The sequence below is a fragment of the Oncorhynchus clarkii genome, chromosome 13, assembly GCF_045791955.1.
Source record: "Oncorhynchus clarkii lewisi isolate Uvic-CL-2024 chromosome 13, UVic_Ocla_1.0, whole genome shotgun sequence".
NCBI lineage: Eukaryota > Metazoa > Chordata > Actinopteri > Salmoniformes > Salmonidae > Oncorhynchus > Oncorhynchus clarkii.
In genome coordinates, this window is record NC_092159.1 from 47,253,393 (window position 1) to 47,281,352 (window position 27,960).

Sequence of the window (27,960 nt, forward strand, 5' to 3'; positions counted from 1 at the left end):
TTCTGAGGGAGTGTGCAATTGGGGTGCTGACTGCAGGAATGTCCACCAGAGCTGTTGCCAGAGAATTTAAGGTTAATTTATCTACCATAAGTTGCCTCCAATGTCGTTTTAGAGAATTTGGCAGTACTTCCAACCAGCCTCACAACCACCTGTAACCACGCCAGCCCAGGACCTCCACATCCGGCTTCTTCACCTGTGGGACAGCTGAAACTGTGGGTTTGCACAACTGAAGAATTATTGCACAAACTGTCAGAAAACCGTCTTAGGGAAGCTCAACTGCATCCTATTCCTCCTCACCGGGGTCTTGATCTGACTGCAGTTCGGCATCGTAACCGACTTCAGTGAGCAAATTCTTATTTTTGATGGTCACTGGCACGCTGGAGAAGTGAGCTCTTCGTGGATTAATCCCAGTTTCTACTGTTCCTGGCACACCGCGTGTATGGTGTCGTGTGGGCGAGCGGTTTACTGATGTCAATGTTGTTAACAGTGCTCCATGGTGCCGGTGGGGTTATGGTATGGGAAGGCGTAAGCTACGGACAACTAAGAATTGCATTTTATCAATGGCAATTTGAATGCACAGAGCTATTGTGATGAGATCCTAAGGCCCATTGTCGTGCCATTTCGTGTTCCAGTTCCCGCCGATATCAAGCAACTTCGCACAGCCATTGAAGAGGAGTGGGACAACATTCCACAGGCCACAATCAACAGCCTGATCAACTCTATGCAAAGGAGATGTCGCACTACACAAGGTAAATGTATGTCAGACCAGATACTGAATGGTTTTCTGATCCATACCCTCAACTTTTTTCCCCTTCTGACCAACAGATGCATATCTGTATTCCCAGTTATGTGAAATCCATAGATTAGTGCCTAATGAATTGATTTCAATTGACTGATTTCCTTATATTAACTGTAAAATCATTGAAATTTTTACTTGTTGCGTTTAGATTTTTGTTCAGTATATTTAATCATACTTCATGATCCCTTATTACATTTTGTTTACACAACTCCTCTTTTGAACCCCTTTATCTTTTTAATTGCAGTTTGTTCTTTTTTCTCAGTTATGATCCTTTTTTGGGGGGGCTCTCCATATCACTATCCACTAGCTTTTACTCTCAAAGGGGGAGCTCTGAAGCTTTTAGCCAGTTACTTCTTCTAAGCCTCCGATTAATCTCCCCTATCACTTATTAGCTCTCTGCGCAGCTATCGATCCCATCTCCCATTTGATTTACCACAGAGGAGAGAAGAATGCCTGCTGTGCCCTCTTATGCTGATCATTCCCCTCACTCCAGTCCAGTTCTGAGCAGAGCCTGATTAATAAATCAAATCAAATCAAATTTATTTATATAGCCCTTCGTACATCAGCTGATATCTCAAAGTGCTGTACAGAAACCCAGCCTAAAACCCCAAACAGCAAGCAATGCAGGTGTAGAAGCACGGTGGCTAGGAACTCCCTAGAAAGGCCAAAACCTAGGAAGAAACCTAGAGAGGAACCAGGCTATGTGGGGTGGCCAGTCCTCTTCTGGCTGTGCCGGGTGGAGATTATAACAAAACATGGTCAAGATGTTCAAATGTTCATAAATGACCAGCATGGTCGAATAATAATAATAAGGCAGAATAGTTGAAACTGGAGCAGCAGCACAGTCAGGTGGACTGGGGACAGCAAGGAGTCATCATGTCAGGTATTCCTGGGGCATGGTCCTATGGCTCAGGTCCTCCGAGAGAGAGAAAGAAAGAGAGAATTAGAGAGAGCATATGTGGGATGGCCAGTCCTCTTCTGGCTGTGCCGGGTGGAGATTATAACAGAACATGGCCAAGATGTTCAAATGTTCATAAATGACCAGCATGGTCGAATAATAATAAGGCAGAACAGTTGAAACTGGAGCAGCAGCACAGCCAGGTGGACTGGGGACAGCAAGGAGTCATCATGTCAGGTAGTCCTGGGGCATGGTCCTAGGGCTCAGGTCCTCCGAGAGAGAGAAAGAGAGAAGGAGAGAATTAGAGAACGCACACTTAGATTCACACAGGACACCGAATAGGACAGGAGAAGTACTCCAGATATAACAAACTGACCCTAGCCCCCCGACACATAAACTACTGCAGCATAAATACTGGAGGCTAATACATCAGGAATCCTCTGAGCAGACAAGTTGACTCAAACCAGATCAGATCCAGTAATTGTATTTTCAATTTTTTATTCCCAGAACCCTACAGTTAAATTATTGGTCTGTTTTTAAGTCTGCATGAGTGGAAAATGTTTAAATCCCTGCTGTGGTGCTCAGTGTGAAGTTTTTGGTTCAGCTGAGGGCCTCTACTACGCCATTCTCCCAGCCAGGAACCTTCCAAGTTCCCCTGCCATGTTAAGGGACCAGCCACGTTGTGTGTTTCAGTAGCTGTAAGTGTAGTGAGAGTCATGGGGTTTCTCTAATTAAGTGTGGCGTCCCATGAGAGTGGGACTTAAATAAGCCTATGTCTCCCCCTCCCCTCTGTTGTCAGAACAGAGCTAATGTGACCCTATTAGGTAGCAGTGGAACTTTTCTAGAAGTTGTCTTGGAACACATCCCCTTAGTAATGTGGATTTTTTTTGTTGTTGAATTTTTACCCCTTTTTCTCCCCAATTTTGTGGTATCCAATTGTTTTAGTAGCTACTATCTTGTCTCATCGCTACAACTCCCGTACGGGCTCAGGAGAGACGAAAGTTGAAAGTCATGCGTCCTCCGATACACAACCCAACCAAGCCGCACTGCTGCTTATCACATTGTGCGCATCCAACCCGGAAGCCAGCCGCACCAATGTGTCGGAGGAAACACCGTGCACCTGGCAACCTTGGTTAGCGCGCACTGCGCCCGGCCCACCACAGGAGTCGCTGGTGCGCGATGAGACACGGATATCCCTACCGGCCAAGCCCTCCCTAACCCGGACGACGCTAAGCCAATTGTGCGTCGCCCCACGGACCTCCCGGTCGCGGCCGGTTAGTAATGTGTAGTTTTAACGCTGCACCTGGCTGACTTGCAGAAGTGTGTCACGGTTGTGAGTTATGTTTTGGAGACAGAAGTTAAGAGGAGGAAGTGATTGAACAGTGAACATGGTGTCCCTTAGCAACACAGTGGAAGGCTTTCTGTCCATGTCACCACCCTATTGTCACTGCCCTCAGAAGGATGGAAATGGCAAATATTGCCTTACTGTGTTAATGGACTGAAACGGAGCCTTGACTGTTTGGCATCCTTATCTATGTTCTCTGGGGAAAGCAAGCGGCAGCGGGCCCGCTTGCTTGACACTGATTCACCCTGGCGCCTACCCACGCTTTCCCAGGAACCAAAGGACAAGATTGGGCTCTTCATGTCAACATAGTGGCTCTCTGCTACCTGTCTCCTAGTCTCTCCATCATCCACAGTGTCTGCTGGCTCTGTGCTCGCCAGAGCAGTAAATGCTATCTGCCCAGAGTCAGCTTGTGGCACTCATGGGGAAATTGGGATCAGAGCAGGCCATTGCTTTAGTCAGGCATCACTGGGCCTGATGGCTGGATGAGTGTGAGTCACTGATAAATATCTAACCAGATAATGTCACAGGCTCCCTGTGTGCACCTCGGTTTAGGGGCGAGGGCATTGAGGCAGGCAGACACCTGTGGGTTGGATGGAGCCCCAGGGTCCTCTGCATTGCAAGTTGGACACAAACTGAGTCACTCTTCCTCAACCTCCCACTCTCTCTCACTCTCATATATTATCTCATGTCATCCTTTCACCCGTACCCCTCCTCTCCACTGTGCTGTAGTTGAGAGATGAGATTAGTCTGTCCCCTACCCCAGTAGCGGCTGGCCCAGAGCTCATCACCATGAGCGCCTGGAGACCACCAGACCCAGCCTGCTGCTGCTAGCCGACGTCTCAGCTGGGCTCAGGAGGAGAGAGACATGGAGAGAGTGAGTTTGCTAGTGAGAGTGGGGAGGGAGGCGGCTGCAGCGTGCACTCTAATACGGTAATCCATTGTGGGCAGCATGTGAAGCTCGTTAAAGCGCCCTTCTAAAGCAGGGATTAGGGTGGCCCAATGCTCCTTGATCACATCTACTGGACATAAACACCCTGTTAGACATCTCTCTCACACACACGCACACACACCATCTGACACTGCCTCCTCCATGCTGCAGATAAACCACATCTAATGGTTCTTTATGCATGTACGATAAAGGATGATTCTAGCCAACATAAAGACTTGTAGAATCTTCTTATTCTGTTGTCTGTTTTGTTTTACTTTTGTCACACACGGAGTTCTCCTCTCTGTTCCCTCTGCTTATATGGTTTACATGGGAACAAACTGTACATGGAATATAGGCTACTGCTAAATTGGACTTCATACACGCCGTGTGGGACTGGCTGCTGCCATAAAATAGAGATGCCCCCATTTTCTATTTACCCGGAGGACTTTTCTTGAGCTGATCACAAGGAGTGTGATTCCTCTGAACTGGTCCATCATGCCTCTCCTCCTGAGAGGAGCAGGGCTTCGTAGTGTAGCAGTGAGTCAAAGCCGTAATTAGGACTCCTGCCACCCCTGTCTCCTCCTTCCTGTTAATGCAAATCACCCTTCCTGTTCTAATGTGAAGAGAGGGGTGAGTATCAACCTGCAGTATCAATCTCTTTTGGCTTGCTGCTTATTTTTGGTCCTTCCCATCCCTGGCTGTCCCCATTCCCCAGAAAACCTCCCCAGGGGATGGGGATTGGGCAGGGGGTGTGAGTAGACTGCTGCTCTCCTCACTGACTGGCTTCACTGTGGCACATTCTGCTGGAGCCCTTTCTCCTTACACCGAAGTAGTGGAGTTATGGCTGAATCTCCAGTACTAAGCTACTAAGCAGTGTTTTAGAACATGTCAAGCATGACCAGGAATGGGGTTGTCTGAATTGTTCTCTAACCCTCCACTGCTGATGATGGAAGCCAAAATGCCTCTTGCTTATCTGTTTCAGAGAGCGTGTTGCACAATCTTTAGATTATCGTGTAGACAGACCCGACCGCCATTGTAATAATGGGTAGTCCATTCCACCACTGAGCAGTTGGTAAAGCTGGCATTGACCAGAGCTGAGCCCTAATTCCATACTCCATACAACAGCTGGCCTTCAATACAGATGGCTGTACACAGTGCCAGATTTAGTCCTTTTTTAATTCTACATGAAGAAATTCTAATCCAACAGACAAGAATTGAAATTTGGATTAACCTCATCTCTGCTCTCTACATATGCGTCACTAGAAGTCCTGTTTGAGACCCTTTCATATTTTACTTTCCCCGGTGCCTTGGTTTATGAAGTGGTACTTAACAAGCCCTAGTGATTTCATGATGTAATGTATTGGTCCATTCACCTCAGTTGAGTTTGAGCTGACTAGGGGAATGCGGCTGTGGGGTGGCGGGCCGGCTCCCCATGTGGTAATGGCCCTTAGCATTGTGTTAATTACAGGAGTGTTGGAGTGCTTCATTAGCGGCAGGGTAAGCTTCTCTTTCTGGTGCATATCAGCACTCCTCCTCAGAGCGAGTGTCTGCTCCCTTGCTGTGGGGAAGGAGGGTCAATATGCTCTTGACCTTCCCCAGTCTGTTGGACTCAGCACAGTCGCCAACGTGTCAACATACCAGGCCTTCCAATGGGTGCATTCCATGTACGCCAAACTATTTGCTTTGTCACGTTACTTTCACAGATTTTGAATACAGTTACTGTCTCTCGTGCGCTCATACACTACACACATGCAGCATTGTCAGATGATGAACAGAGGCCTTGTTTGCGCTTTTATGTCATGATCCTAATTGATACGATTCAATTGTCCGTGTGTGTTGAGGACAGGGTAAACTGATAAAGATAACCCTAGTTTTTCTGTTCCCGTCTCTCAAAAAGCTGAACAATGGTTGAATGTGAGTAGACAAGTTAATGAACCAGCCCTTGCTTAATCGCTGGATGGATGAACATGTGGGTTTTTATCTCTGTTGTTTTAATTGTAAATGCACGACAGAAGTCCATTATCAGAAACAACAGGCCTGGGAGGCCCATAGTTGGAACACACTTTATCTACTGGCCTCAGTTAATTTCACACTCCAGCATAATCTGCAGTCTTGATTCATAGAAATGGTCTCTGGATTGCATCCACAGTACAGACGCGTGACTATCAGTCACCTCTCCTCCTCCTCCTCTCATGCTAGGCTACACCAAATAACCAGCCGGGTCCGTAAGCTATGCTAACGTCAGAAGAAACCCGCTCTACATGTTTATGTCAGCTACTCTCATCTGCATTGGGTTGTCATTGAAGTCTGCTTTGGGGATGGCAGTCAGTCAGACTAAGGGGTGCATAGAGTTCATCATTATGCGTCTCAGGCTTGGCCACCAGGGTTTTAGCGGGGGTCTGAGAAGCGCCGTGTGTGTGGGGGAGCCAGTCTGCTCCGTGGCAGCTGTGGAGGAGATTATCCCCCGGACCTTAGCCTCGCTAATAGAAACTCATGAATCTATTGTGCCTCAGTCAGATAAAAAAAAAAATATCTTTACAGGGAGGGAATGCAGAGTGCCCACAGAATCTCATTAACATAATGCAGGCCTGCCATGGAGCTCATGAAGACAGAACAACGCACAGTCACAGTTCTGCTGTTGCCTTCTCTGAAAGAAACTGCCTACAAAGCAAATGTTTTAATCTTTTTCACATCAGCTGCAGCTCTTTCAGCATATCTTTTTTTTGTGTCATCAGACCGTTTGCACTAGACCTCGAGTTGAATTTGATGTGAGATAATTGTGCTTCATAGCCATTGTCAGTTAAGAGATACAGTAACAAAACTGGTTAAGCAGACTAAGCCAAGCGAGGTAAACAAGCCAACTAGGTTTACGGCTTTACCGTTTAAAGGAACTGCCTTGTGGTTTCATGTTATCATGGAACTACTTATGGAAGATTTGACTGTTTTCAGCCTTTAACTCTGAGTAAACAGTCCTCTTCAAGCCCCAGGGAGAAGTGTAATCTCTTTACGCAGGCTGAGCAAACCTCTGCAACTGGTAGCTAACAACATAATGTGATAAAGAGAGAGTTTGCAAATTGGTTGCCGCTACAAAACTTTTCTTCTTGGTCTCAAGTCAACCTTTAAACACACATGGGTATGTTGGTAGAATACCGATATCACAGGGTTTTCATTGTGAATGGTACAATAAGTTATTTTTGTTTAGCTTTGTTCTGGTGAATGTACAAAGTTTGCATATTGTCTTTATTTGGTTAATTATTCATGGGAACCTGAATTCAATTACATTTTATGACTGTACCTTGAGCTGACATTTATTCTGGACCTTTCCCCAGGAATATTCCAGCAAGGAAGCAGCCCTGTTTAGTTATTTTTTATTTTTTTTAACCTTTATTTAACCAGGTAAATCATTGAACACATTCTCGTTTAACAGAGTATTCGGTTTTGAGAGCGGGGTTTTGGGGGCGTTGCGGTAGTCACCATAGTCCAACAGAGGGAGGACACAGGACATTTTCGGAGCGGGTAAAGCAGGACTTGTTGCGGTGGAGAAAGCCCAGTCTGGATTAGATTTTGTGGTTATTGAAATGGGTGCTGAAGTTGAGTTATTTATCAAGCCAGGTGCCCAAGTATTTGTAATGCGGTACTTGTTCAATAGAGGTGTTGTTGACAATGAGGGTGTGTTCGGCTGGAGACTGCGTTGTTGTTTTTTGCTTGACAAGGTCATGTACTTGGTTTTGGTTGGGTTGAAGTAGTTTGAGGTCTGTTTAGAATGCAAGGTTGAGAAGCAGGTATTTTCTCTGTGCTTTCTCTGTTCTCAGGTGAAGTTTAGAATGCAAGCTTCACCTGAGAACAGAGAAGATACCTGCTTCTCAATCTGTGGCGCCTGAATTTATTACAATTTTTTAAATGTTTAGGAAACTACTGCAATCTGTTCTGACTGTCCTCTGATATCTCTACTTGAGACCTCATACTCACTCAGATGCGGCTGTTAGGTGTTGATGAAGTGTCAGGGTTGTACAGAGGTGGGGCTGTGTTTTGTTTGCTTCTACAAACCAGCTCTCACTTAGAGCAGTTGCAGTGACCACACCGGCGGTCACGAGTCATGAAGGCAGTCAAATTCCACGTGACCGTTTAGACACGGTAATTAGACTTCTCCAAGCGCTGATGCTGCTGGTGGTCATTAGTAGCCTACCAAACTTGCTGACTGCCTCTGCCTAGTACTCAGCACTCTGACATCAATGCAAATGTAATCAAATATCTAATCAAACACTTAATGAGAGCCCATTAGCTTATGGTGCGCAGCATTTCTATAGGCTATGCAATTGCGTGAGAAAACATAGTGATGGCCTCTATTAAAAAGAGGGATATCCCTTCAGCTTTCTAAAGGCTAGGCCTACTATATTTATTTCTCAACTTTCATTATATTAAGCACATTGCTTGTCTTTACAACAGGAGTATAGCTTACTAGGCTGGCATGAAAATGAACCACAGGAAAGTGCATAGATTACATGTATATTTTTCCCATGCCCCTGTTTTGAGACAAGTGCATGATAATGGTCCATTCTAAATAAATAAAAATCTCACACATATATTATTTAGTATATGTAAAGATAAGATTAAATCAAGAATAGTCTGATGGATGACAATATCAGCCTATCACTTGTGAATTATATACTAACACTGGGCATCATTCGCAAGTGAAAGGCAAGAAACATTGCCTTTTTTGCGACTTTTTCAAATCATAGTCTCACACCCCATGTAGCCTAGCCCATAGGCCTATATGTTTTGATAAGGTGGCAAAATAACTTCTTAAAATGAAGCACATTAATGTGCTTTACAAGGGGTGTAGAACCTAACTGGCATACATACTGTACGCAGTGTGTGAGTTTCAAGTTTGGGGAAGATCATTTTCACCATAACTGCACCTTTTTATAATAAAAGCATTACATGCATAATCACATTTACTGTCACTTTTGATAATGGTGTTTTCCTGCTTATGGAACATTCACACTTATAGCCTACTGCCGTGTGCGCATTGCTGCGCTTATAATGAAGAAATAGTTTATCAACATTTTAAGGGAAATGCTCTGATCTGTTGCGTCCGCCACATTGCGTAATTAAAAAAAAGAAGAATTAATGCTAGTGGTTGTGTTAATTCGGGATCTATCGCATTCCACAACTCTCCCAGATTGTGTTTGGAATATTTATTTCTCGCACAGAATAGAGTAGGTCAACTTTTGTACTATGGGGGACAGTAGATTGACATAGGCAAGTGCTTTTGCTGTTCGTTAGGCCTACTCATCTTATTGGCTGACAAAAAGTAAATGTGGACAGTTCTTCCAATATCTTAAATTTGTTCCTCTGGGCCTCCCGAGTGGCGCAGTGGTCTAAGGCACTGCATCACAGTGTTGCTGTGCCACTAGAGATTCTGGGTTTGAGTCCAGGCTCTGACGCAGCCGGCCGCGACCGGGAGACCCATGGGGCGGCGCACAATTTGGCCCAGCGTCGTCCGGGTTAGGGGAGGGTTTGACCAGCAGGGATGTCCCATCGCGCACTTGCAACTCCTGTGGCGGGCTGAGCATAGTGCACGCTGACACGGTCACCAGGTGTACGGTGTTTCCTCCGACACATTGGTGTGGCTTCCGGGTTAAGTAGGCATTGTGTCAAGAAGCAGTGCGGCTTTGTTGGGTTGTGTTTCGGAGGACGCATGGCTCTCGACCTTCGCCTCTCCCGAGTTTGTATGGGAGTTGCAGCGATGAGACAAGACTGTAACTACCAATTGGATACCACGAAATTGGGGAGAAAAAGGGGTAAAAAAATTAAATAAATATGCTCCTCGGAATTGGATAAGGACGTGCGCAATTGCGTCCCCAGTGTTGTCTGTCTTCACTTGTAGCCTGTGAGAAAGACCCAATCATGTGATGGAGAGCCATGTGAGTGAGAGATGCTTCGGAGCATGCAGCACTCAGGGAGAAGGGCACAACAGCAGCAAAAGACATGGATTTTTTTAGGGTGCATTACGGCCACACAAAGGGGATGCTGTTGTGAAATTTGAGGCATTATCAAGTGCTTGTCAAATTGTGAATGAGAGACTGATTAAGTGTGTACAGGCTGCACACAAAAAACTAAGCAGAGCTCATGTCTTTTTAGCTACTTTTTTCAAATCATCATTAGTCGCATCATGCAGCTTTACAATATACAAAACATCTAAATATATAGGCCAAAATTTTACAAACTAAAGTTACATAACTCTAAATTAAGCATTTAGGAGGACCTATTTCTTTGTTAACCTATCAACACAGAATAGCTGCATGTGCGCACTCCCTCATCGTTTGGAGAAAATATCCTTACTATTTTATTCAGATATTTTTCAAATGTATTCTTCATACTATAAAATAATGCCACACAATTCTAAGCAAATCTTGTTTGCTAAATGAACTATTGTAGCCCACAGCCATTTGGCATAGCCAGATTAGGACCTAACATAAGGACAACTCAGAGTATGCTATTCTGTTCTTCTGAAATAGTCTATTTTCTTCATATCGTGTTTCTTTAGACCTGTCTAAAAAATGATGGATTTATTGTGAATGTGTAGGCTATATTACATGGATTTATTAGACTTTTTTAAAAATGTAGATGTTCCAAAGGTCTGCATCAGTGGCTTGTGGGCTATGTGTGGAAGCCAGGAGTTGGTAAATGTGTTTATGTTAATTAACGGTCAATTACCGTGAGATGGACAGTTATTTGCTTGACAATCACCGGCTGGCACAATTTCGTGACCGCCACAGCCCTACTCTCACTTTTACTTGACTCTTGTAACCACTTCAAGATCACCATGCAGGGTAAAGTGGCCCTTGTAGCTCTTTCACACCATCACACACACACATCATGAGCTTCAGTCATTCACACCATTAGATCACACTTTTACCAGGACCCCTAAGGCACTGGTAGTCCACAGATTTAAAATGATGCTGTGCGTGAATCAGCAGTGAGTTTTTAGATATGTGTTAACAGGCCTTGCATTTCCCGGCTGCATCGACCGCCATGTATGGCCATAATTCCCCTAAAATAATCCATGCCTTGCGGCCAAAGTGCTGAATATAATTCTAATTCCCTTCTCCTGGCTGCCAGTCACTGTGCTCCGAAGCACCTCTCACTCACATAGCTCTCTCAGATATCTCAATTCTTCTTATTAAATGCCCGACACACGATCTGGTCCTTCTCACAGGTGTCAAATCGCAACTTGCCAACCCATCCCTTATGGGATTAATGGACACATATAAACAAATATTACAATTATTCACTGTGATAATTCAGTGATAATTCTTCTTCCGGTGTTCTTTGCAGTGCACATCGCACTGAAACAAATTACGATAAACAATACATAATAGTAAATAAGGTTATCCAAACAATAATTATATCCCGAGAGCTGTAAAAAAAAAAATATACATGCATATACAAGTGAAGACTGACACATCGTGGTTGCAACAACACGTGTCCTTGGAATTCCGAGGCGCTTATTGAGATGTTAGAACTGTCCACATTTACTTTTCGTCAGCCGACAAGATGAGTAACAAACAGCAACATCACTAGCCTATGTCAATCTACTATCCCCCATCGTACAAAAATGTACACACAGCCAGGGCAACTAAGCAGTGGCTCCTTTTAAGAAGCATCTCAAGGCCCTGGAGTGGCCTAGCCAGTCTCCAGACCTGAACCCAATAGAACATCTTTGGGGGGAGCTGAAAGTCCGTATTGCCCAGTGACAGCCCCGAAACCTGAAGGATCTGGAGAAGGTCTGTATGGAGGAGTGGGCCAAAATCCCTGCTGCAGTGTGTGCAAACCTGGTCAAGAACTATAGGAAACGTATGATCTCTGTAATTGCAAACAAAGGTTTCTGTACCAAATATTAAGTTCTGCTTTTTTTGCCCCACTGTATCTGCACGAGAACATGAGGGAGTGTCTGTGAGCTGTTATGTTTGAGGTAGATAAGTCGTGAACTGTGTAGGTGATGAGACTAAGGTGGAGTGTAGTGTTTGTGTCTGTGTCTGTAATAAGATGTAGAGAAAGTGAGATCACCTGGAGTTCAGAGTTCCAGACCGCATGTCTGCCACGTCTACACATGTGCAATCAGTCACTCCCAGAGGCTGCCTGCCTGCATTGCCCCACCAATTGTAAGACCACACACACACACACACACTGCCACAGGCATACTCTTCCATCACTGTGCCTGTCTCCCCCCCTGTGCTCCTCACAACCTATTCACATTCACTCACATTATCATAGTGCCACAGGCATGGACTCCTCTCTCCTTCCCCCCTCTGTAATGTTGTCTCTTGTGTCGTAGTGGCTGTGGTTCCACAGTGACAGCTGGTGTGCTGCAGGCTAGCTGGAGCAGAGAGGTCAGAGAGCACTGAGGCCAGTGACCAGCTGGGGGGGGAATTGCCAGACCCCATCATCAGGGCTTTGAGAAGTAGGAGGGTGTGGTGGAAAGAGTGAATAGGCCTAATGTCAATCTCACCACTGACACTGTACTACTGACACTGATGGCCTGGGATGCCTTCACATAGTCTCTTACATGACTCCTGTTTCAGTTGTCTCCTGCTTGGCTCTTTCCACTAAGCCATGGTGTTTTTTACCACCAGGGAGGCTGGTTGCTTGCGTGGGCTTCAGATCAACACTACACACCGAAGTAGAACGAGACTGAGCTCTTCTGAAAAGCTTGACTCTTACAGGATGGGGCGGGATTAAAAGACACTGAAAGGTGAAGCATATCTGTAGTTTCTGGTTAGATAGAGTTATGACGGTTAGATGTTGTGACATGAGTAGGTCCTTCCTCTCTACCCTAGCTGCAGCTTTTCTTTTGTGAACAATGTCAAATGATACCTGATAGAAATACAACATGTCTAGCTGCATTTACATTGTTGTGTTTGCATTATGGAGATGTTTCCCAAATGCTGTGTAATGCATAGATCAATACTCTGTGGTCAGAAGCCCTCTGTACTGCTGCACTACTCATTGTACAGCACAGCCTGAAATGTGCTGTACCAGTCTGCCTTTCCCTCTAGGGGAACTACACGCCTACTGTGTAAATTACTGTATGTCTGTGTGAGAAAAGGGAGAAATCAATCTCACCCGGAGCAACCCTCTTATCTGATAGTTGGAAGATCATTTTATAGCTCTGGATCAGAGCCTTGTATTGTGTTTGAGGGGGGCTTAAGAAGCCATCTTGTTGCTGGATGTGGTTGAGGTGCTGAGTGCCTGAAGGTTGTAGTCTATCTGTAGCCCCTCTTCTCACAGGTCCTCCAGGCCAATTCACACACTCTGATGTGGTCTGTGTGACCAAGTTATGTGAACCCGCAGACACTAAACACTAAACCACTATCTGCGAAGGATTCGGGTGCTTTAGTTGAGTTACTCAGTTTATCATCACTGCCTCACCTGTCAGCCATCTATGTAAATCAAAAAGAGATTTGAGATTTGATTGAGAAAGAGATTTGATTCTGCATGCAATGCAACCTCCACTTGGGTTTTTCAGGTTAGGTTTAAAGATAGATGCAATATGCAGAAATCGCTCCAGCTTTTCCTGGATGCTAAAATTCTGATAGTTTGCCTAATTTCAGGTTTTGTGACAAAACAAGCAAGTATAGTGTAGATAGTCATTGTACCATCTAAACTGCTGTGAAATATCTTTTCCATAACCAAAAATATTGTTTTGTCAGCTGTTTGAAGTTGGTGTATAAAACTGAACGTAAAAGATCCAAAAAACGAAACTTAAGCACGGGATGCTTAGAAATAGCACATATAGAACATATCTACTGCTTCTTAGACTTGCTTTCAATGTGAAGGACCGATCTATAACACACATTTCAATGTGAATTTGGTCAGGTCGCCCAGAAAGCCTTGCATGCTTTAAGAACCCTCTAGTGTGACAGTGGTGGCACACCCACTCTGCCTCACTTTCCTTTCTATCTCTCACTCTCTCTCTCCCAGTGCTCTGTGCACAGGAAGGATGTTGCACACTCTAGTTCCTCAACACTTTTTTTGCAGACAAAAAGATGTAGGCCTAGTTCCTCCCTTGATCACACATTGTCAAGTATGGTTTAAAGGTGTTTCAACACCTAGCAGAGGCCATGAAGTGTCCCAACACGGAAGCCTGTGGTCAGCATATCACATTGAAATACCTGTGTATTCTAGACTATATCTAGTATGACTCCTATTTCTTCTGAAATGGAAAGGCTGTACTGAATCCAGAAGGTCTGATATTTGTGTGTTCAGACAGATGGAGGTTGGAATATCTTTGTTTTGAGTGGGACGTGTCAATATATTACTGTGAGTCAGAACCCTGGTGAGAATTGATGACCACAGTATCTTACATCTGACTGAGTGTTCAAGCCAGAGGCTCTTTACATGACTAACTGCACCAGTGTACAGGTGCATGTCTTTCAACAACAACAGCCACACACACACACAAACTTTGCACCAGTGCACACAGACCTGCAAACCACTGTATGTCTCTCAGACAAGAGTGCTCCCACAGCTGGCCTGGTGTCATGGAGGCTTGCTTGCTTGGTAAATGAGTGTACTCACAACAGACAAACGTGTCTCAGTCTGTCGTTTATGGCTGTGCCCCCTTTAGTGGATACAAAACCGTTTCAGCCCCCCTTCCCAGTGACCTGAGAAGTACTCTGTTTATAAGATGTGATATATTGTTAACTCTCTTCCCTTCTCTAGGTATTAAATGAAGAGTGTGACCAGAACTGGTACAAAGCAGAGTTGAACGGGAAAGACGGCTTCATCCCCAAGAACTACATAGAGATGAAAGCACATCCGTAAGTATGAACCACCTGGCCCAGACTCCTAATATGACTCAGGAGGACTCACCTCTCCAGCTTATTGTTGCTGTATGGGCAAACAGGACTCATCATGACTGCCAGGTCACGCTGGGCCACAGCTTCAATGTATCACATTGATTTGGCACTATGAAACAACTGTCTGAATTGAACAGAACAGTCCCGTCAACTCCTAGTACTGTGCTGAAATAGCCAGTACCACCGCAGTGGAATCTTCTCCCTGTGTGTTCATTGAAGCACTGTGAGGATTCTTAGAGGATATTACCTCTGGTGCACACCGTGCCAGATTAGCGCTCTCTGTATTAGTGCGCTCAGGCCTCTTAGACTTAATTTAATATTGACCCATTATGTCATCGTCCCCGGGATTCTATCGGGTGGGATTTTGGAGTATTGAGTTGCTGGGTCTGGCTGTCTCTGTCCCAAGGAGCTATGCCATGCCTTGGCTTTGTCTGTCTCTGTAGAGTGAATGCAGATATATATAGTGCAGGTGTAAGCTGTTAGCAACTGCTCCAGGGCCAATTTATTGATGATTAATGCCTGGACTTGGATAGTGAGAAATGGCTGATCCATAGTTTGTGTTAATAAGCAGAGCTCAGGTCAGCTGGTGTGGGCAGAGTGTGAGTTGTGAGTAAAGGGTGTGGCTGTGATCATGAGGAAGAGATGGCCAGCAGAAACAAGTTATCTCGGGTCTGGTCCCTACCCTCAGTCTGTCTGTGTAATGGAAGCCCTGAGTGTAGCCTTAGTGTAGGGAACAGTTGAGAATTGATCCCATGCCAGTAGTAGTGGGGCAGGAGTTTGCCCTTTGTCCCTCTATAGACTAGCTGTGACGGAGTGGCAGCAAGTGCGTACACACACCAACTAGCCTGCCTTATTTTGGGTACAGTACATGGGTAGTTGACGTGACAGACCTTTTTTATCCATAGTAGCAAACACATTAATTTAACTGGTTAAAATTGTGACATCCTATGACTAAAAGCTTTCTTTCTTAGCTTGAATCATGAGTAATTTCATGCAGTGTGTCATTTGTTTTCTTACAATTTAGAACCAAATGTGGTAATTGTCCAATGGTGGGACTGGTGTTTGTTAATTAATGAACAAATGAATACAATTCCCTTCACCTACTCTTGTTCTTATGACACAGAAGTGTGTTTCAAGAAATAGCAGTCCCCAAGTCCGTCCATTATATTCCCGAATAGTTCTGCTTGCTTTTGGGGACAACATGTAATCAGTGTCCACATGGTGTGACCCAATTCTATGATAAAACAACGAGCCAGCATTCGGGCACCATTGCGCTGGGGAGGGTTCTTTTGCAATGATGAAGTACAGAATAAATATTTTTTTAACTTTTCTGCCATTGGCATCAGGGCCTACTTTTTGGCCCACCAGCCACTGGTGCAGGTAGATGGAAAAAATGTACGAGCCACCCGGCAAAATATTTTTTCACCATAATTATATAAAAAACACAAAACAACGGATGACCATGCTTTGTAATGTTTCTATAACAAGAAATGTATTAGTAAGAAGTAATGTGGTGTATATTGCTCAATTTCATTACATTTTTTGGACCCGAGTCTTTTAACCAAAATGTTCACCTGCCCCTTTAACCCATTTAATCCCACATTTTTCCCAGACATGAAAATATCAAAATCTTGTGTCATTAGTAACCCTTTCAAATAATCAATCATTATTTTTTGTATTTTTTTCATGGAAAAGTAGGTGAAACGGTGTGTTTTTATGGTTGGTCACAATTGTGACCGGTGGGATAATGTATACTGAATTAACATATTTCTCCAATGCAGTCATAAATTCTTCTATATCCCAGCCCAGTTATTAACACATTTAAAACTCTGTCACTGGCAGTCCCCACCCAGCATTGCCACTAGAATGCCCCCCCCCAACATGTTCTAGTGTGACTATTTTACATCAATGTATTTCAACATTGTAACATTGTTGCTTTAGTGCAACATGTATTGAAACATTAATATTGTATCATTTTAACTTGTTCTTTAGTGCAATATTCATTGTAACATCGTCATTGTGACATTTTAGTGCAACATTCACTAACAACTGTATAGCAGTCGTGTCATTCATTCACATTGAACATAAAGGTAACATTTAGGATAGAGGTAGCCTGTAGAACATGTATTCAAGTAGAGGCCTACACTGGACAAAATAAAAATAAAAATATTATACACATACATATATATCATAGAGGTAGGCTTCAGAACCAAGTGCACGATTAGTTTGTGCCTCACTATTTTGAATTATGATCAGTCAGACCTACTGGCATACAGTATGTCTTGAATCAATTGATCCTCTTTTCCAAAAACATTTCAGTCATTTTGATTGTCTTTTTCCCTTTTTCGTCGACTTTTCTTTTCTTCCTAGAGTCTGTTGTACTGCTTCTCCTCACCCTTGGACTTTTCTTTTCTTCCTAGAGTCCGTTGTACTGCTTCTCCTCACCCTTGGACTTTTCTTTTCTTCCTAGAGTCCGTTGTACTGCTTCTCCTCACCCTTGGACTTTTCTTTTCTTCCTAGAGTCCGTTGTACTGCTTCTCCTCACCCTTGGACTTTTCCTTTCTTCCTAGAGTCCGTTGTACTGCTTCTCCTCACCCGTTGACTTTTCTTTTCTTCCTAGAGTCCGTTGTACTGCTTCTCCTCACCCGTTGACTTTTCTTTTCTTCCTAAAGTCCGTTGTACTGCTTCTCCTCACCCGTTGACTTTTCTTTTCTTCCTAGAGTCCGTTGTACTGCTTCTCCTCACCCGTTGACTTTTCTTTTCTTCCTAGAGTCCGTTGTACTGCTTCTCCTCACCCTTGGACTTTTCTTTTCTTCCTAGAGTCCGTTGTACTGCTTCTCCTCACCCTTGGACTTTTCTTTTCTTCCTAGAGTCCGTTGTACTGCTTCTCCTCACCCTTGGACTTTTCTTTTCTTCCTAGAGTCCGTTGTACTGCTTCTCCTCACCCTTGGACTTTTCTTTTCTTCCTAGAGTCCGTTGTACTGCTTCTCCTCACCCGTTGACTTTTCTTTTCTTCCTAGAGTCCGTTGTACTGCTTCTCCTCACCCTTTGACTTTTCTTTTCTTCCTAGAGTTCGTTGTACTGCTTCTCCTCACCCGTTGACTTTTCTTTTCTTCCTAGAGTCCGTTGTACTGCTTCTCCTCACCCGTTGACTTTTCTTTTCTTCCTAGAGTCCGTTGTACTGCTTCTCCTCACCCTTTGACTTTTCTTTTCTTCCTAGAGTTCGTTGTACTGCTTCTCCTCACCCTTTGACTTTTCTATTTTTCTTTTATGGTTTTTTTTCAGCCCTTTTTCATTCGCTCTTATCTCCTTTTCTACTGTCTGTGGTATATCTTGAAGCACCCAATGTGCAGTGGCGCTTTGCATTTCTCACATGCATAGGTAGTGCTTTCGTCACAATGACGACATCTATGAAACCAGTGCATCGTGTTGATTGGCCAGTGAGAAGCTTTGTCATATCTTACCTGATCTTCAACAGTAGCAGCCAGTAGAGATATCCTTCCGTGGCTCAGTGGTTTCGTGCCAAACGTTAGCATATGAGACTGTGCCACTATCAATGAGAAGGTGACCAGGTTGATGGTCCCTCCCATAACATCTCTGTAAAATAAATGGCTATTTACGAGTGCACTGTTGAGAGACTATGCAAAGATGGGCCACCACCACTTCTTAGTCCTGATGGAGATAAGGTATCTTGAAACCTGTAGGTTGTGAAGTTCATCACCACAAATGCGCTCATTGTATCGGTTGATGCATTTTGGTTGTGGGACTTTGTCAAATGGCACATCGCTCCTTGTTCCATCTCTTGACAGAGGTCTCATTGTATTTCTCCTCCATGTTTGTTTCCACTGTGACAATGTTATTGTCTTTCTAACGGACCAGCAACTTGTCTCCTTGGGTCAGAACCTCAGAGGTTCCACGGGGTAACTTCATTAAAATTGTCAGAGCCTTATAACTGAACGTTTTTTACGGTCACTGTTGTGACTAATGGGATTAAATCGGTTAAGGGAGGTAGGTTACCGTGGTAACGGGGCTACTCAAGTCTTGTCATGTGTGTCTGTGAGAGATTTGTGATTTGATTAGGGTTTGCTATCAGTTGAAGCAGTAGACTTAAACTAACGTCGAAAAAAATGTAAATAGCCAAGCAAGACGAGGACAAAGTCTCACTTTGTAGACTTTCAAGTAAATTAGACCGATTTATGTCTGTGCGCAGTGGCTTCAGCGCTGCCAGTCAGTGTTGCTGCGCGAGGTGGAATATATAGGATTCGTATCTTGTACTGAAATTCGTTTTTCAGTACATCAAATGTGAATCATCTTTCAGATAATTAATTGAAAGCTGTGTGTGTCTTTGTTGTATGACTTCTTATCCACAGAGGGCCAGTGTGGGTTCAGGTTTGTGTTCTAACCAAGCAATAACATACATGATTCAACTAATCATGTCTTGATTGATGTCTATGATTAGTTGAATCGGGTGTGTCCTGGTCGGCAAGAACCAAAAACTAAGTCCATTGATATCTGTGGATACGACATCCCCCTGCTACTTTCATGATGAATAATAATATTTTATAAATTTGGGGGAGATTATATTAATCTAATACAAATGTATTATTTAAGAGGTGGGCTTATTTGGAACATCCATGGGTTTGAAGGGTACACTCTGTACCCTCTGTACCCATAAAGCTTAGTCTGGATTTTTCACACATTCTATCAAATATTTTTGTCTTCTTAAAACATGTAAGTAAAGTTATCAAACTTCATTTGAGAGGTCTTTCATTTTAAATTAAAATAAATTGAATAATTAGAGCAGTATGTTAGAAATGTCTAAACTCATACTGAACACCCCACCGTACTGACAAATTCTCTAAAATGACTTTTGTGGGTGATTATGGTAGAGAAAATAACATTAAATTCTCTGGCAACAGCTCTGTTGGACATTCCTGCAGTCCGCTTGCCAATTGCACGATCCCTTAACTTGAGACATCTGTGGCATTGTGTTGTGTGACTAAACTGCACATTTTAGAGTGACCCCAGCACAAGGTGCACCTGTGTAATGAATGTTTAATCAGCTTCTTGATATGTCACACCTGTCAGGTGGATGGATTATCTTGGCAAAGTAGAAATGCTCACTAACAGGGATGTAAACAAATTTGTGCCCAACATTTGAGAGAAATACACTTTTTGTGCATTTGGAATATTTCTGGGATATTTTATTTCAGCTCAGTAGGACCAACACTTTACATGTTGTGTTTGATTTTGTTCAGTTATTTTTTGATGGTAAAATTACCCTATTTGTGCAGTATCCTTTTGCAACCACGCCTGGTTCTCAATCCCTGCAGGTGACCATTGCTCCGGTGGCATTTGTGTCTCTCTGCCACTTGGGAAAGCCTGGTTCTTTAACATGGCCCTAGTGATATTGGGGACTGGCTGTGGTGCTCCCACTATTGGTTATCACTCTCTTCATTAGACCATCCATTCCCTTGATCCGTCTTTGTCTATCCCACCAATTACTCCTGTCCAATTGGCATACGTGATCCACCTTGGGTTGGCACCTCCTTTGGAGATTGTTCACCCTGCCTCCAATATATTTACCCACCAGTGTCAGAGACACGTTGTATTTCTCAAACCCCATTTTGCGATATACTCCAAAAACCCTCCAACAGAACACCTCTCAAGTGGTGCTTTGGGCTCCCACGGCTTCGGTTGTTGGTAGGAGAGGGGCCTCCCACTGGTTCGTTTGGGTGTCCTCCATCACTGGATAACTGTGCCCCTGCACCTCGCTGCACGTGGGGTGTCTCCCTGAGTGATCCTGCCAGTAGCATATTCCTCTCAAAGATTAAGACATGCAAGGCTTAGTACACACGGCCGGTACAGTGAAACTGCCAATGGCTCATTTAAATCAGTTCCTTTGCTCGCGCCATTGTTACTTGGATAACATGCCAACGAGTGCTGACCGTTGGGGATGTGTGTATTTAACAGACCTAAAATCCATGCGGGTACTCTAAGGCTTTTAGTGACTCTCTAATCTCGACCGGTGGCGTGCCATTCGTGGCGCTGACATCTAATTTGATTGTGTGCCCTGTCAATTTCCGATGGTACTTTCTGTGCATACCATGGTGATCATGGGTAATGGGGAATCAGGGTTTGATTCCGGCGCGGAGCCTAAGAAACGGCTTCCACATCCAAGGAAGGCAACAGGCTCACAAATGACCCAACTCAAGGTAGTGAAGAAAAATAGCAGTGCAGGACTTTTTCGGGGCCCTGTAATTGTAGTACATTTTAAATCCTTTAATGAGGATCCGTTACTGATGTTTAGAAGTTGTATTTTAGAGCGGTCAGAAACTTCATAGTTTCATTAATTGCGTTTTAACCGTAACATTAACCGTAACATCCATCAGTGGGACGACCTGTTCTATGGGGTTACACCAATAAAAAAGGGCTTTTCTTGAACAAAATGTAAAATAATTGTCGAAGCAGGTAACATTATCATAGTACACAAGTAAAGTAATTGCTTTTTATCTAGGTTTTTGTCAATTTACAATCTTACTCCAAATGTAACGGGAAGACACTTGGTTATCATCATTATACAAGTAAATGTGTTGTTTTTTTTTTTTTTTTTTTTTTTTTTTTTTTTTACCCCTTTTTCTCCCCAATTTCGTGGTATCCAATTGTTGTAGTAGCTACTATCTTGTCTCATCGCTACAACTCCCGTACGGGCTCGGGAGAGACTAAGGTTGAAAGCCATGCGTCCTCCGATACACAACCCAACCAAGCCGCACTGCTTCTTAACACAGCACGCATCCAACCCGGAAGCCAGCCGCACCAATGCGCCGGAGGAAACACTGTGCACCTGGCCACCTTGGTTAGCGTACACTGCGCCCAGCCCGCCACAGGAGTCGCTGGTGCGCGATGAGACAAGGACACCCCTACCGACCAAGCCCTCCCTAACCCGGGTGACGCTAGGCCAATTGTGCGTCGCCCCACGGACCTCCCGGTCGCGGCCGGTTACGACAGAGCCTGGGCGCGAACCCAGGAACTCTGATGGCACAGAGTGCCACTGCGCCACCCGGGAGGCCCTTGTAAATGTGTTTTTCAACACTATGATTACTGATTTAAAAACAAAGTAACTGATAATTAGTCAATCCTTTTCTTGTCCATTTGAGAATCATTAAACCGTTATATTAGTATTACTTATGTCAAAGGGACAAATTCAAGGCACTAATGCATGAAATGTTTCATTAAATTGGATACATATTTAAAATAAAAAGTGGCCACAGAACATTTTGAAATGTTTACATATACTTTTTTCCAACTATCTTTTTTTACTTTCATTTTTGAATAAATCATTTGTTCACTTTTGTTTTGGCTACATGGCAACTACCCACATGCAGTACAGTAGCTTCAGCCAACGCTAGATGTTAATGTGCCTCTGCGTTTCATCTCCCGGTATGTATTCACAGACCAGACCATGAAATATGGAACTTTTGGACCATCCTTATAGTAGAAGTGGTGTAAGTAATAACAAATTTAGGAGCCTGCTCAATTGAGTCAAAATAGCTTTAGTTTGCTTTTCCATAGTGGCATTTATATCTGCGCAGTAGTGTGTGTGTGTGTGTGTGTGTATGTGTGTGTGAGAGAGACGCAACCAGTCTGACTCTAAATGGCCTGGCTGCTCTTTCCGTGCCTGCTTTAAATTGCTCTGCCGGCACCTTTATCAGACAGGGAACTGTCGGCGGGGGCCGGCCGATAGAGGGCACAAATGCAAAGAGGATTAGGTCTTGGTCATTTTATTATTGATTTTCACTTTCATGCAAAGGAGCCAAGATGTCATCTCTCTGGCTGCTCTGGTTAATAATTAACTGGAGAGACGATTTCTCTCGCTCTCTCTTTGCCTCCTGCTGCTACAGCTGCCATTGGCCCAGTCAGGGCTGCTATCACAGACCTTGCTGGGAGTAAGACAGGCTCTGCTTCAACAGCACAGCACGCAATCCCCACTCCTCAACCCCTGTGCCCCCACTGTACACAACGCCCACGGTTCTGGTTCTCCTACCTGCAGTATTAATCGGTTGACTGGGGCAGAGGCTTTATCTGAAATTCTGTATAATCTGTTAGGACTGTAAACAGTGGGAGATGGCCATGTGTCGTCCCTGATCGTGAGGGAGCAGATGTCTGTTTGCTTCATGCTGTCCCGGCTGTGTTCTCTCTCCTGACCCTGTGTGTGTGTGTGTGTGGTGCTGTCCCTCCCTCCAGGTGGTTCTTTGGCAAGATCCCCCGTGCCAAGGCAGAGGAGATGTTGAACAAACAGAGGCACGACGGGGCCTTCCTCATCCGAGAGAGTGAGAGTGCGCCAGGGGACTTCTCCCTCTCTGTCAAGTAAGTGAACACGCACACGAAAGGTTTAGAAGCCCTGCTCTACATATGTTGTGGCTAGGGACTTCTCTACACCGTACAATGTATTGGGTAACAGACACAAACATCTGCTATGTTTCTCTTCTTTCTCTTCCTGTGTTTAAATACAGCACTAGCACTTTATTTTTTACCCGGTGTTCTGTGCTGCCCCCTGGTGTCTATGAACATTAACTCCAGCTCACTCAGTCATTTTACAGCAGGATTTCAGCTCTCTCTTTCCAGCTTGCACAATACTGACGCAAACTCTTTGATTTCCCCATGTCTGTTTCCACTCTGCTTTACTTAAAAAGGCTCAATTCAGCAGCCCTCACTCTTTTGTTGCTGTAGTGTCTGTCTATGTTAATTAGATAGACAATTCAAGATAATTAAAGTGATCACTATGTGACTCCAGCTGTCTATTGCCCTCTGAGTACAGAACAAGGAGTTTGTCTTAGTAGAGACTAATCCCCCTGATGGCTGTGGAAGAGGCTGGTTTATCTCTGTCTGCAGCGTTGCCATCCATGGGGTCATGACCTGTGTTCACACTGTTATAGAGACAGTCTGTCTTCCTAATGTGTTGCTAAGAGAACATTTCCACGTATTTCCTTTGGCCGTTGGGATCTCTTTTCTCTGTCCTGTTTCAGCAGTTCTGTGTCTGTTGACTGTCTGCTGCTGGCCAGCTACCCATGGTTCTCTTCCTCTGTCCCCCGTCTCCTCAGGTTTGGAAATGACGTTCAGCACTTCAAAGTCCTGCGTGATGGGGCAGGAAAGTACTTCCTGTGGGTGGTGAAGTTCAACTCGCTCAACGAGCTGGTGGACTACCACCGCTCCACCTCTGTATCCCGCAACCAGCAGATCTTCCTGCGTGACATTGAGCAGGTCCCCCAGGTGAGAACACATCCCCCTTAACCTTCATATCTGGCTCTTTACCAGTGTGGCTTTGTAGGAGACTTAATGGTCACAACAAAAAACGAGGTTATTAGTGTAAAATAATAGCTTTGAGGGAGACAAATTGGCCCCAGAGTTGCTGACTCAATCCCTCATCCTGCCGGCCTAACCTTTGGATGTCATGGCATTGGCTCAGTTCACCAACGAATCACGCTTGGTTCAGAAAACACAATCAGGGAAGAACCGAGGCTTTGTCCTTTTGAAAGACCGTGTTAACATGTCTGGGACTCATGGATTTGTTTTGCTCTCTTTCTCTCTCCCTGCCCACAGCATCCCACATATGTACAGGCTCTCTTTGACTTTGACCCCCAGGAGGATGGTGAGCTGGGCTTCCGACGCGGAGACTTCATCCAGGTCCTGGACAACTCTGACCCTAACTGGTGGAAGGGAGGATGCCACGGGCTGACGGGCATGTTCCCCCGCAACTACGTGACCCCAGTCAACCGGAACATGTAAACAAACACACACATATCAACAACCACCCCATATCAACCCATCAAGAAGACATCAGGAACAGAGAGGGAGAATGCAACAAGGAATGAAAAATGGAGGAGGAGTTCTGTTGACGGCATCACCTTGTCGGTGGCAGCTGAGCAAAGCCAACTTTTAACACTGAGAATGTTCGCCTCCATAGTGAACGCTTCAGTCAGAACTGAACTGTCATTGAGGAAAAACACAGAGAAATTAAGCGTAGTGCACCAAAAGTGAAGATAATGAGAATGATTCTATACCTAGACTCCCACATCTGCTTCTGTCCTCTCCTCTACATCTTTACATGTGTTTTCTTTTCCTTTTTTGCTGCATGTTTTAATCACCTAAATGAAATACCAATAAATCCTAACGCTGTTTTAAATAAAAATACATGTACAAATATTTTAAAAAGTGATTGAAAAAAAAATATACAAAAATACTGATGTTATCTGCAGCAAGTTATCAAGTCCAAGATCATTGGCATTGTACTTCAGCCCAGGGCTGTATAAATAAATCACCTACAGTATAGAGAGAATCCATTTTTTAAGAATATATATTATATATTTGTATGTGTTTTACCAGTCATCACAAATTGTATTGTTTTTTTTCCATTTGTAAATTATGTTAAAAAATGTTAGTCTGGAATAGACCTAGTAGCTCTGGGATAAGCTGAATTGTCAGTATAATTTTTCCTGAATTATTTGAGGGCTCCCAGATAAAATGGCATGATATTTAAAACATGAAATAATTTCCTAATTTTCTGTTATTTTTAACAAAACCAATCGTGTCAGGAAGCTAACGCCGAGCAGCGAGTAGAGCCATGTATGCTGCATGAGCTGTTGTATTATGAAACCCTGTAAAAGGCCAGCCACCTTTTGAAGCCAATGTATTTATTGCAGCCATTTTACTCTTGGGCCGTGAATGTAGCTGACTGAGTCCAGAGACATTGACATGAGGGAAGCAAGGTCGGAGAACTGAACTACACAACTGCAAGGGATTTCCGAGAAGTGCTGAATTAGTAATGGTGTCAATATAAAATTATATAGAGAGATGTATGAAAAATATGCATCAATCACACACGCGCATACATTAACAGTCCCCTCCTTGTTAGACTCACACATAACAAGTAGGTGAGTTGGATAATCACATGATGGCGTGATAAACAGTTTGAGAAAATGGTGTCTTTTATGCTAAAAGTTGAGAGATCAGCTTGACCAATGTTGTTTTTCTCTCGTCTGTGGCGTGTCAAGCACTTTTTATGTTAAGCATTTGATTTCTGGTCTGGTGTGTTTTTTTTCTGTGTGTGTTTAGTTTAGTTTGTTCTCTCTGGATAGTGCCTTTCTCTCTGGTGTTTCAGTGTCTCCGACCTGCTGCTTTGAGCCCCTTTGTGGGGCCCGTCAATCCTGCAGTGAGAAACCATGTACATAATCCAACCTGTCCCATCAACGCCACATCTCCCTCCCTCCCTGTGCCCTTTCCAACATGGAACTTTTCTTATTTAAGTGTATCTTGCCTTCTCTTTCCTATTGATACTGTTTTTTTTGCCTCTTTTTTTTAATTTAATTTTTAAATAAAAATGCAATTCTACAAATAAAAAAAGAACAACCATGTGGTGTGGTCCATAGATAGTCGCATAGTTATTTTTTCATCTTGTGATTCAACAAACCTTTTGATGGCTAAATGCATCTGTCTAAAAATGTATAGAAATGAGTTGCCCATTACCTGGCTTTGCATCTGACAACCTGTAGGGACTGGGGACATGCAGTGTTCGGCCATGAATCAGACAGGAATCACAAATAAATACCTATATTGACACATCAGACTCCCCTGTGTGTCCAATGCCAAGTTCCTGTCCCTCTGGGTGCCGTGAACAAGCTTCAGTTGAAGAGGAAGCTGATGGCTTAGCGTCTTTAAGCACAGCCTTGGGTCCTTGGTACACACAGGGGTTTGCTGCCCGCTGAAAATGTACACATTGCATTACCCTTGTTCTGTTGGACTGTCTGCTTTTGTGTTCTGTTATTTTTAGCCCTTAAACACTTCCAACCAATTTGGCCACTTTCTGACTACATTGCGTCACATGCAGGCAGCCTTTCCACTGACGGACACTTAACAAAACAGAGGACTGGGAACATTAAGTTCTCTCCATCCTCAGTCCATGGAATTCATTGTAGTCTGAGGATGTCATGTACTGTAAGAAGTCCTCAGGTCTGGAGTCTAGAGACATTTAAGTGAGCAGCATGAATATATAACAGCCATATTTGATGACGTTGTCCCAGATAGCCAGGGAACTTCACAAGCATTTACCAAAACCTGTCTTCTCCAAAAATGTGTCAGACAATTTCCCAGGGTCTCTATCTCCCATCATTTGAGGATCAATTAAATTATCAATTGTCTGTCATATTTCCACTAAGGGACTTGCTGGCTTTGATAACATGGAAACACGACTTTTTATAGATCTTGATGCAATTCACTGTGTGTTATTGCTTGATGGTGTTTACATAAATTATTATTTGTTTGTTTGCTAAGATGCAACCTACAGTTTATCTCTCCGCTTAGCTTGGTGTGTGTGCGCGTCAGAAATAACGTGAAATAACACTGAACTTCCCATGTTATACTTCCTGGGGCATATTTCATTTGTGGAAATATGTGTTGGGCCTGTGTTTTTGACACCAATGGAGCATCTTTTTTACTGTGTTCAATGTAGGGGTTGGCAGGTGGAGGGACTGATTGGATGCTCAGATTAAACTACAGCAGTAATACACTACACAAGCCTCAATTGTAGTATGGAGATTAAATTAAACATGAGGGCCCTGGGCACCAGACATTTTCCAACTCCTGTTCAGAGGATCAAGTCAATAGATTCACATTGCTGTCGCCTCTTGGATTAAAAGTCAAAGGGTAGTGAGTAAGTTAAACACCCACGTGGGAGGCATCCTGTCACTCGCCATGGGCCACACCAGTTCATGATCCACTATTGGAAGGTAGTATTCGAAGGCAAAACTTTCCAGATCTTCCCACTGCTATTCTTTATGCTGTCATCATATTCAAATAGGAATAAAGACACCACTGATGTTCACCCGCTTACTGAACCTCATGCAAATAGTCTGTGAAATGCAAGCATTGGATTCTTTGTACTCCAGTCACCCCGTTACTTATCAGACTGAGATATCTCAATGGTGTACTTTTACACTACCACCATGTCAAAATGTCTCACTACAACCCAGACTGTCAGATCAAGCATGCCAAAACATGTTTATTCTACAATGCCTTTAATGGGTACACATAGTTGCCAATATGAAAACTAATCTGTTGTACCCACTACAT

At 43.8% G+C, this 27,960-nt stretch overlaps 1 protein-coding gene across 1 annotated transcript in view; it reads left to right on the forward strand.

Annotated features, from left to right (window-relative positions):
* The window catches only part of LOC139364923 (growth factor receptor-bound protein 2-like), a 39,236-nt gene extending 13,001 nt beyond the window's left edge, over positions 1 to 26,235 (forward strand). Inside the window, exons 3-6 of the mRNA XM_071102151.1 lie at positions 14,699 to 14,796; positions 23,080 to 23,202; positions 23,937 to 24,105; positions 24,436 to 26,235. Coding sequence (XP_070958252.1) covers positions 14,699 to 14,796; positions 23,080 to 23,202; positions 23,937 to 24,105; positions 24,436 to 24,621 — 576 coding nt within the window. The 3' untranslated portion in view covers positions 24,622 to 26,235. The remainder of the gene's footprint in view (positions 1 to 14,698; positions 14,797 to 23,079; positions 23,203 to 23,936; positions 24,106 to 24,435) is intronic.
* The last annotated feature ends 1,725 nt before the right edge of the window (positions 26,236 to 27,960 follow it).